At 45.0% G+C, this 12019-nt stretch overlaps 1 protein-coding gene across 1 annotated transcript; it reads left to right on the top strand.

The window, feature by feature from the left end:
- The first annotated feature begins 322 nt into the window (after positions 1–322).
- On the top strand, positions 323–10072 carry Mtnr1b (melatonin receptor 1B). Its single transcript, XM_010633702.1, has 2 exons — positions 323–545; positions 9300–10072. Exons 1-2 carry the CDS (start codon positions 323–325, stop codon positions 10070–10072), a joined length of 996 nt encoding a protein of 331 aa, XP_010632004.1.
- The last annotated feature ends 1947 nt before the right edge of the window (positions 10073–12019 follow it).

Genomic DNA, 12019 nt, shown 5'->3' on the forward strand with positions numbered 1-12019 from the left:
AGCCCCGGCCTGGTCATATCTTCCCTGACGCTAAGGAGGAAATGTGAGGGTCTCAGAAAAGGTCTTATACTCAGGGACAGAAAAGGCAGACACTCCGGTGGCCTGAGGCGTGAGATTCCTACTGAGTTCTGGGCAGCAGAGCTAGGCTGTGGTCCACGTGTTTCTGAGAGCGCCGCTGAGGGACGCACTCCTTCCTGCACCGTCTGCACCCCAATTCCTGCTCCTGTTTCTATATTGTCTCCACCCTCTGCCCACTCTGGATTATCTCCTGGAGTTCCCAGCTCACTGGCCTCCTTCCTCGTGGACTGCGCGTCCAGCAGCGATGCCTGAGAACAGCTCCTTTACCAACTGCTGCGAAGACGGCGGGCTGGCAGTGCGCCCAGGCCTCCCGGGGATGAGCAGCACGCTGCCCTCCGGGACCCCCCGACCCCTCTGGGTGACCCCCTCGCTAGCTACCGTGCTCATTGTCATCACAGCCGTGGACGTCGTGGGCAACCTCCTGGTCATCCTCTCAGTGCTCACGAACCGCAGGCTCCGGAACGCAGGTGAGCGCAGCTCTGGCTGCTGGGGTCCTGCCTTTCCCTACAGTCAAGTCTTGGCCCCGACGGGTGATCGCCGCCTCTTCTCTCCTCACCCCACCTGCGCGCGTTCCTTTCCATTCACCGAGTCCCGAACTTTGATTCTAAGCTCAGAAGTTCCGGTGAATTCGGACTCCTCCGATGCAGGGCCGTTCTGGCGTCTGCCTCTAACAGCTGCGGGACTCACTTGGCACTAGTGCCAGCGTAAATTGGGCAAAGATTTCCTTGTTATGCACTTCTCTTTTTTTTTGGCAGGGCACCGTCTCTGTGGGAACCAATTTTGCTACCTGGCGCTCCAGTTTGTGCCCTGCGCAGCGGTGCCCCCACTTGGCCACAGGAGTCTCATGATTTTTGACTCTTCTCTTCTTCCCCTGCCAAGGACTGTGACTTCCCCGTAGTAGGTACCTAGAATTGACTTGCTGAAAGAATGAGTGAATTAATGGAAATATTACGGCGGGCTTTGTGTTAAAAACTCATCTCCAAGTCAGACCCAATTCCAGCTGAGTTGCTGACTCTGCCGGGCTAGAACTAAACTGCTTTTAAATAACATGGTATGTTCTGAAGACAGGGAACTCATGAGATTGGCTGTGAAAATCGAGACGATGATTTGCTTAAATCATATTGCAATCATGAAAATACTTTCTCCTTTCAATCCATTCTCATTTCAATTTTCCCTGCACGAGGGAACAAACCAGAGGGAGGGAGGATCTGGACTATGGCCTTTATAGGTCACTAGAGTGGGCTGACAATTTCAGTTTAGGGAAAGAGCTCAGTGACTTGTTTGTTAATTTTGTAATTTCCCATCTTGGGCCTTAGGGGGCAATTTAAATATCAGTGTGAATTAAAATACAAAGACAGCAGCAGAAAAGCAATTTAAAGCTTGAAAATGCCCTTCTAAGGTGCCAGACCATTCAGAAGGGCCATTTTTAGTAAACAATTATATTCACTATTATCATTATATATATATCTATATATAATTATATATATCTGTATATAATTATATATATATCTGTATATAGATTATATTTATCTGATGTTCTTTTTATCGGGGAAGGAGACTACAACTTGAGAATTTTAATCTAAAAACAAGCCAAAAATAAAAATGTGAGCTTTTAGCCATCACGTGGAAAACAGTATCATTAAAGAGATATAAGCTTTCTAACTCGGGCACCTCTGCCACAGTGTCTAATAATATGTGAAAACCTTTTAAAAGATGTTATTATGACATCTGAAGAAAAATGTACATTAAGAAAAAGCAAGCTATGACTAGAAAGCAGTATTTGGTATTTCTGATCATCTTATCACTTTGCAGCAGCCATACACATTCATTTCCTGCACTGGGGGGCAGGGGAAAAGCAACTCTTGATCCCAGCATCCCGCACTTAATCCCGTCATCACATACCCTACATCCAGCCACCTCTGAAAAATCCTACTTATGACCAAATGAGGCTTTGGGGTGACATCTAGATGTAAGCCATAACAACGACCTTCTCTCGTGCCTGCAAATGCCACTCTAACCCTGGGTCTCCACCTTATGCTTTTGCTGTCTTCTTTTTACATAAAAATTCCCCCATCAAGTTCTTTCTCTTTCCCCCATATTTTCTACCTCTGCCTATTTCTCTTTAGCTCCCCCCATGCACGTATGACTTTTAAAAAAACACTTTTCTTGATTTTATCATCTACCCATAATTCCATGGCTACCTCTCTCCTTCCCTTCCCAGAAAGTTGTCTCTCAGTGTGGCCCTTTATATTTCAACTCTACCTCATTTCTTCCATTCCCTCTTCCATACCGAGGACCACTCCCTCCTTGGGATTTTCTCCTCCCCTGACCTAACCAATGCTGGCTTCTGGATCTCCTATCGCTTTTTCATCTCCCAGACACTTGTGCTCTGGGAACCATTTTCAGTTATGGTATTTCTCACTTTTCCTCTTTTCTGCCCTCCTTACTCCCATGGCTCTGATTTCCACCCTCGTCCTCTCTGGAGCACACTCTGTCTATACTATCTGGACAGTTTTCCCTGCTCCTTCCTCTGGTGTCTGTTACCATTGCTAGAGTTCCCCTGCCTCCTCCATTTTCAGAACAGTGTCCCCTCCAAAGGGCAGTTCCTGTAACCATTCTTGGCCAGCTGTACCTGCCTACCTGTGAACTCATCTCCTTTCTATCACTCTTCCCAAAGGGGGCTTCTGCCACTGCCCACATGCTCAGTGCTCTTTGATAAACTGAAAAGATCCCTAAACTCTTTGAATTCATTTCTATCTTCTCCTTCTTCAAACACCCGCCGCGACTCCCCAGAAGATTATTATGAATACTATGCACAACACAGTGATTGTCCCTCTCATGCTTCCATGTCACCTTGAGCCTTCTCTAAGACTGCACCCACCTGACTGTACTATTGCTCTTTGTCTCTTTTCCCACTGGACTAAATGAAAGAGATGTTTATCCCACTGCTGCTCACGGAGCGAGGAACAGAGAAAGAACTGACAGCACCTCTGTAGAAGCAAAGGAAATATAGATGGACAAGGTACCTGGAAAGCAGCAAGGCAGAAGTGATTAATGTAGCTTTCTGAGCTAGGGCAGACCCCAGTCATAGTGCCCAGCACAAAAGCCCAAAATACACCTCACTTTTGTCCCTAAGAGCTGAGCTTCGGCACCTTTTCACAAAGGTGTACCTGCTCTCTCTGACTGCTCCTGAATGGCTGGAGTTTTCATCAAGTTCCAGCTGGACCATAGTTATCTGAAACTGAGCCCTAATGATTCCTCTCAAAGAATTTTTCTCCTTGTTGGTCTGTACTGAACCCGTTAAGCTGCCTTTAAAATATGGGCTTCCAGCCACTACCCACACTATCCAGAGAGTCTCCAACATGGGAGTGGAGAGAACCCTGTCCTCACTGGCCCAACAGGTGATTCTCTTCACCGACAGAGAGGAAAGCACAACAGCATTGCTTCCTTTTGGCTCTGTAGGCACACTGACCCCAAATTCCTAGGTACCCGATGGGAGCTGTGTTCTGATTGAGGATTCTTATGCTCATATGGTTTGGAAAAGCTGTCAGGTATTAGTGAGAGGATTTGGCATTTTTGGAATGTGTTTCAATCATTTATAAGACTGGGGACATAAAACAGCTGACATTGGAATTCCACAAGAAAATGTGGAGAATGTGCTTACTGAACACACTGAACACACACCTCATGCAGGGTCTGCTCTACCCACTCCTAAAAAGACACCCTTGTGCTAGGCACCCAGAAGGGCTGAGTCTGCACTGTTTCTTATCAGGAACCAATACCTGCCTATGAGCTCCCTGGTGGGATTCCTGCCTGTACCAATGTTGTGCATCTCCAGTTAGATTACCGCAAAGCCTAAAGTGTGGCTCCCTTTCCCATATGTCTTCTCTTCCCAGTGCCAAAATGAGAGACACAAACATAAGTACAATGGAACTGAACAAATGTACACCCAAAGTTAAGAACATGAGCCTACTTCTCACATCTTCTCTCACAGGGATCCTATTCTTGGGAGCACATAAGTCTCTTTTTCTCTTTTCCTTTTCTTCACTCCCATTGGAGCAGAGTACACCATCTGTGTTTATGTAAGTACACAATGTAATGCTCACAAAGATGGCTAACCCTAAGGGCATGTCTTTCAGAATGTATTCCCCTCATTAAGTGGCACATGATGCTACTTCTCACATCTTGTCTCATAGAAATTCTATTCTAACACGTGAGCTTCTTTCTTGTTCTTTCGATGTAACTAATAATAATATAAAAACATTATTAAGTGTCTATTACATATTAGATATAAATCACTCCCATATAAGAGTGCAAAAGAGAAAAAGAAAACCTCTACAATCCCCTGTCAAAGGGAATAGCCCTTTCCAAGTTAGCCTCCATCTCTCTCCTTTGAAGGTAAAGCTGATTTACAGAGTAACCTCAAGGGCAAAACTTCATCCTCCCACATGCAGAAGAATTTGCACTTTCTGATGTCACTGCTGACTTCCTAATTGCCAAGTTCAGTGGATACTTTTCTATTCTCTCTCACTAATAAATTCTACCCCTTGCTTTTCACCCTCATGATATTTCTTTTCCTGGTTTCATTCTTCTCTTCTTGTTCTTTCTTGAACCTTCTTTGTTGTAAGAATGAGCGCTTCAGATAACCTGAGTGTCAGCTGGGGATTTAACTCAGTAGTTCTGCTGCCTGCCTTGCAAGAACAAGAGCCCGTGTTTGATCCCCGATACCACCCCCACAAAAAATCTTAGTGTCTGCTTCTTTATCTGTAAAATGGAAGTCATGTCATCAATCTTAACAGACTTTATGAAAAAACAACTGAATCAATTTATATAATTGAACTTCAACTCAAATTGCTATACCACCTGTTACATTGCTACTATTAGATTTACTTATCACAATAAAATGCATACCCCTGAGAGTTTCCAAGCGATTTAATTTTTATGGTCATGGAAAACTGTTTTGCATTTTTGCATCTCAGTTTTTTTTTAGTGGATGCTTCTTATGTGCTAAACATATTGCTTTCCTTTAAATGGTTGAAATCTTTCCTGTCATATTTTTGTATATACTGTTAATTAATTTACTTAACATTTCTGTTTTGAAATTAAAACAAAGACTTCAACTCAGCATTTGTATGATTTATAGCACCTTGGGCTTTTTAAAAATAATATGAGCTTAGGAGAAAAGAATTCCTGCCCTGTGGGAATTTGGAAATCTAAACAGAAGCTTGCTTTAGATGTATTATTTTAGCATCTGCAAAATACCAAGTATATTATCTGTTTGATTCTTTACAAAATTGCCTAGTTCCAAGATGTATTTAGAATATCTTACATTATTCATTTAAAGATTACTATTGCTTATGACCTTATCATACTAGATTCTGTTTGAGGTGAACAGCCAGCCATTCTGGGTAGAGGCAGTCCTGTTGGTGATTTTGTCCAGGCCCTTGCTGAAATGTCCTTCCAGAAGATCTCCTTCTACTATCTCATCTACTGTCCACACTCTTGGTTTGACTTAGGAATTCCCCACTATTCCACCACCTTGCTTGGTCTTTCCTTCCAGCTTCACTGCACTAAATGGTAGCTGTCTCTCTATCATCAGTAGAGACCATGTCTTTCATCCATCACTATGCCCCTCCCAAGTGTGGTAAGCACTTAATACATGTAAATCAATAGAAGAATGGAAGAAGACCTTAAGCCAAAAAAGTTTAACCCTGTTAGCGATGATAAATCATTTATTGGCTTACTTATTGTACTCCTCATTGCATTTCTGTTTTATTTTTGCCTCCTGTATGAGACCAGAAGCTTTGTAAGGAGAGGGAGTGTGTCTGCCTTGTTCACTATGCTTCCCTAAACCCCTGCCACAATCAGGGTCACTGCCTAGTAGATATGCAGCAATATCTGTTGAGTAAATGACTCAATCAATATCTATTTATTTCTGCATTGCCTTTTAGCTCAATGACCAGGGGCAAATTTAAATCTAACAAAACTCTTCTGAGCACAGAGGGTGGACACAGAGAAAAGGAGCATAGGATACATGTAGCTTTGCCGTTCAGAATTCTCCTGTCTTATGAAGAATAGACACTGGCTAGCTCATACTTGTCCTTGTTAAGACAGAGATTTCCCAAAAAGGGGAGAGAAGAGGGAAGGGACTGTCATGGTTCTGTGCATGAAAGAATGTGCTTTGCATATGAATACTGGAAGGGATTCCATATTGATGAGCAAAATCCCTTGTGGAGGCCTCTTTCCACTACACACCCTGTCTGATGAGGGCAGATGGAAATGAGTCCTGCCACAATTTGTGATATAAATATTCATTAGAAGCCTGTGCATAGGATGAGGAACAATGCTGTAAGCACATTGATTCCTTACCTGTCTCAGGGAGAAATAGACAAAGACCTGAATCGCCTCTTAATTCTCATCCAGATAGGACCTTCCTTCTTACAGATGGGAGACAAAACAAGAATCATATTCACCGAATTTGGAATTGTTCCAAGACAGCCTGGAGATAGTAGCATGACTGCACAGATGAGCTTACAGCAGGAACTGGTTGGTTTCAGCTTTTTAGGAACAGCCGGTGTGATGGGGAGAGTAATTGAATCACTTTCCGCATGGAGTTGAATGTGTTCTTCTCACTATTTACAAGCTGTTTGCCAGCCTCAAGGGCATTATTAGGGGCTGTACTGCATTAACACTGCAGAGCTTGACTCGGCTTTCCCAGGGAAACAGCTGGCTGCCCTGGCACCAGCTCCCAGCCTCTCTTGACTTTCTTTGCTTGTGCTTACAAGCACCAAGTGCCAGTTTCTGGATCAACCTACAGCCAGCCAGGCCAGCAAGGACCAATCTTGCTTAAAGGAGAGATTTTCTTCACAATAACAATAGCTGGAGTGTGTATGGGGGTGCGGGGGAGGGAAGAGATCCAAAAGAAAAAGAGGACACTGGAACAGATTAAGGAATCACAGAGAAAGAAGAGTAGCTCAAGCCAAATTCCTGCAGCCAGAGTAGCCCAACTGAGATCATGGCAGTTTGCTGTAAATTCTGAGATAAGACATAGTTAGTCTGCTGGTTCAGCTGAAGCTGGGAAATTAGAGAAGAAATTCTTTACTCCCTGGGAGCCAAGTGCAGTCAGATCAGGTTCTGAATTCAAGACTGTTGGCGGTGGAAGCAGCCAGCAAGGCAGAGTTAGATGGAAAGGCAACAGACTCCTCCACATCCCAACCAGACCCTCAGATGCTCATTTATTATCTTGGAGTTACAACAAGAAGGAAAACAAGGATTGGGGGGCAACTGTGAAGTAAATACATCCCTCGAAATGCAGAGTAGAAAGGAATCCAGCAGTTTAGCCTCATGGGATGATTCTCCTTCACCAGAAACCAAGTTTCTTCAGAGACAGAGAAGCTTATTCTCCCAAAAGCCCTCCACCTGTCCTTATGACCTCCTTTCCATTCAGTTACATCCTTCCTTGGACAGTATTCTAACTTTGGATGCAAGAGTAATTTTGTCCTAAAAACTTACGAGACACAAGCAGACCTCTTTTCCATTGTTCCTGGGTAGCACAGACCCAGAGACCGTGGTAGGCACTTCAAGAAGGCTGCCTGTGGGGCTTCCAGGCTCCCAGCCCCATAGGTAGCTTAGTACATTGACTTCTTCTTGTGGTCAGGTGAGAATGTACCTCAGGACAAGGAAAGACTGGGGGCAGCCCTTTCCCTACTTTTGTGGGGGAATAACTATAAGCATGGAACCTGCTTCACTTGAAGTTCTGACATGGATGAACTCCCAGATGATGGCTCTGAGCTTCTTTTTTCCATAACACGAGGAATATAAACCATACCCTGGATTATCTGATGATTGGACCTTTGGAACTGCCATCCAACTTTGGACCGTTCCATTTGCCTGATGTTCTGGATCCCTGAGGTAGCCCCATCAGCCTCTGAAGACTGAGGACACATAGCAGTGGAGCATCCCCGTCTGTGGCAACTTGGAAGTTCTTCCTGTGAAATCACTCCACCTGCCATCTGTATTCAAGGCTGGCAGTTTGCATGTCACCATGTGGCAAGATACCAGAAGATGTGATGAATCATGTCCAGTGCAAACTGTGTGGATGAGAGAGCCCTGATAGAGGGAATCTATTATCTTGTGAGCAGAGGTGCTCAAAAAATACAAAGCATGGTGAATGAAACAAATGTCACTAAGGGTAGAGCTGTTCATGTTCCAAGCTCCATGCTTAAAAACTTCCAGATTTCAGCTACTTTATCCATGAGCAAGTATTGGTTTTAGAAATCAAAATTTAAGGAACAGAGCCAACTCTTTTGGAGGGGGCTTTGTCTCTTCCCTAGGAATGTGGCCTAGGACATGTCTAAAGCTTACTGATTGATGGCTGTGTGTAGTTTCCTGAGGCTCTGACTAGTTAAACTTGATAATACTGAAGAAATCTCTACTCAGAGGTAGAAGCTTATGAATTTTCAGGCAATGCAGGAGGAGCATGAGACAAGGAGCCTGAAAGCCAAGCTGAGACAAGGAGCTCTGACAGTGCTCCCCCACCCTCACAGGAGGATGGAGACTCTGCGCCATTCCAAATGTCTGTCAACGTGGCCATATGGCTGGGGGTGTGGGCTCTGAGCAGGCTACACAGGGAATGCTGCAAACATGTGGTTCACACTTTCAAGACATTTCTTCTATTCCAGATGCAAATTTACATATAGAAAAATGACTTACAGACACTTAGAAAGTAGCAGGTTAATCAGTGAGAAGAAGATGTGAAAAGAGAATATAAGAGACATGTCTTGGGGGTCATGGGTTTAAGGAGGGGAGTAGTGGTGAATCCACATTACTGACTTTCAGGTTCTTTTCCTCCAATATCCTTGCTGGAGCTTAAACAATGCAAAATCCCCATGCATCTGTGCCTATCATGGAATGTTTTTCATTTGTAACCACCCACTGTGTCCCTGAGGAGCACTGTGCATCATTTAATTCTCACAGTTCTACGACCAGGTAGGTATCATTATTCCCATCTTGCAAACGACAAAGGTGAGCTTTGACAGCCTAAGTCACTTGCTTCCATCACGCCGTTAGTGAGTAGCAGAGATGCAGTCTGGGTCCTCAACTCTGTCTCTAAATGCTACTTGGTTTCCACTTCTAGTTTTGAAAGTAACTGAAGGACTGGATGTTCTACAAAAATGGAATTGCAGGGTCACTGCTGACTCTTGCTCTGTTTCTTGCTTCAGGTAACTTATTCTTGGTGAGTCTGGCATTGGCTGATCTGGTGGTAGCCTTGTACCCTTACCCACTGACCCTCCTGGCAATCTTCTATGATGGATGGGTGCTGGGGGAAGCACACTGCAAAGCCAGCGCCTTTGTGATGGGCTTCAGTGTGATTGGCTCTGTCTTCAGCATCACTGCTATTGCCATTAACCGCTATTGCTACATCTGCCACAGTGTGACCTATCACCGGATCTGTAGGCACTGGCACATCCCTGTTTACATCGGCCTCATCTGGCTCCTCACCCTGGTGGCCTTAGTGCCCAACTTCTTCTTGGGATCCCTGGAATATGACCCACGCATCTATTCCTGCACCTTCATCCAGACAGCCAGCGCACAGTACACAGCGGCAGTGGTAGTCATCCACTTCATCCTCCCCATTGCCGTAGTGACCTTCTGTTACCTGCAAATCTGGGTGCTGGTGCTTCAGGCTCACAGGAAAGCCAGGTCGGAGAACCAGCTGTGCACACGACCCAGACAAATGCGGAGCTTTCTAACCATGTTTGTGGTATTCGTGATCTTTGCCATCTGCTGGGCCCCCCTTAACTGCATCGGCCTTGCTGTGGCCATAAATCCAGAACAAATAGCTCCCCGGATCCCAGAGGGGCTCTTTGTCACTAGCTACTTCCTGGCTTATTTCAATAGTTGTCTTAATACTATTGTCTATGGGCTCCTGAACCAGAACTTCCGCAGGGAGTACAAGAAGATCCTCTCTTCCCTCTGGACTCCACAGAGATGATTTCAGGAGGCTTCCAAGGACAGCCCTGAGGAGGAGCTGCAGAGTCAAGCCCCACCTGTGATCATAGCCCTGCACCCTGTCCAGGCAGACTGACTCTAATCTGCTCCAAGTCACAACAGCTGGCCAACAAACCTATGAGTGGGTGGGAATGAATCTGCTGTGGGGGTGAGATCAGGCAGCCTACTGTGTCATGCATCCTATTCACATCCTCAGCCCATGGCTGGTAGAACTTGGTGTTATGGGCCAGGTCCCATCAGGCACCAGACCTGGCAGACACTCTGGGAAGCAGCAACTGTGAGGTGTTGGAGGCTTGGCACATATGAGGCCAAGGAAAGAAAAGAATGAGAAAAGGCCTGGGGCCAAATTGCTCAATGCCTTCCTAGGGGCTACACTCATCCACCTGCCATGAGCTCCTTCCTGCTTTCTCTCCTTCTCCTGAGGGACAATAAGAACACCTCCTCCTATTACCTAGGAGGAAGGAGCAAAGTCTGCAGAGCTGGGAGAGGAGGTGTACAAGAAAAGCACTCCACGCTTTTCTTCACTGAGCCCTCTCTCTCTCTCACACACACACACTGCACACAGACACCGCAGCCCATGAACCACACCACAGGACCGCCCCCCACCTTCCTCTGTCTCTCAGAATCACCAGCAAAAAGTCAGCCTGGCTCTTTCCTGTTTCCATCATGTTTAAGTTCTATGACTTGAGGCAAGTCATCTAACCTCTCTTTTTTCCCCGCTTAATCATCATAAAACAAAATCATGGTAGTGTTTGCCTCTGAGTGTTATGTAGAGCATTATTTGGACTGTGAGAGAACAGTGCCTGACACATGGCTAGCACTCAGTACTCATTAGCTTTTGTTATTCTAAACATATAAAATGAAAAATTCCTGTGAAGAAGAAAATAAATCATATACAAAGATGGAAGTGGTGGGGAGGGTATGGATTTAGGGATGTAGAAATGAGAGAAGGGCAGCTCCACCCCAATTCACTTCTTACGCTCATATATGTATATATGTGGAAATATTAGGTCTTTAGTTAGCATCAGCAGAATTAGCATTTTTCCTTTAGCTATTAATTAAGTGCCCTCTGTGGCCTTGGTCCAGTAGGAGAAGACAAAAGCATGTTTCTTGACCTCTGGGAGACAAGAGTCTGTTGATCTCAGTATCCACAAAAATTACTTGGATGTTTTGTTTGTACCATGGTAAATGCTTTATATACATTATCACATTTAAACCTTTCAAACTCTGGGAAACAGATATTACCATCTATTTTCCTAGTAACTCACTGTGTCCCAAAGAAGGGAAACATGTTCCTGAATTCATAGACCTGTTAAGTTCAGAGCTATGTGTAGAGCCCATCTGACCAATGGCAGCAAACTCCAGTACCCCAGGCCCATAAGCTGATGGGGTCCTGTAGGGAGTCAAATGTTATCTCAGTCAGCAGTGGCTTTCTGGACCAAAAGCCCGGGGCTTTTTTGCTCTGCTGTTCTCCCAGAATTAAGCTAGATACCCTTCTTTCCTACATATAATGCCAGGAGTCTCAGCTGGGTTCTGTGCTCAACCTGGTCTCCTGAGAGCTCATGCAATTCCCCTAGGCCCTACCAAGAAAGTTTTGAGTGTGGAAATCTAGAGTCTTAGGACTCTGATTCTGATTTTAGAGGCCTTCAACCAAATGATTAGGAAAATATGGTAGATGCCATTAGTAGTGCACTGTTAGGTCCTAGGGGCTGAGTGTACAGTGCTCTGCTCAGTGAGGCTACCTGATAGAGACACACCAGAACTCAGGGCAGGGGTTCTAAGCCTTTTCCATGGGCCTTGGCTACTTTTCTTGGATCTGGGAAGACCTTGAGGCAGACTTGGTCAGGCACATATTATTCTCTTTTCTCACCATAGCAGCTATAGAGATTTGGCTTTGATGCCAGATTTGGAAGACAAGGAGGGACCAATT

Source organism: Fukomys damarensis, unplaced genomic scaffold (assembly GCF_012274545.1).
Source record: "Fukomys damarensis isolate Sample0158 unplaced genomic scaffold, DMR_v1.0_HiC HiC_scaffold_16, whole genome shotgun sequence".
NCBI classification, from domain to species: domain Eukaryota; kingdom Metazoa; phylum Chordata; class Mammalia; order Rodentia; family Bathyergidae; genus Fukomys; species Fukomys damarensis.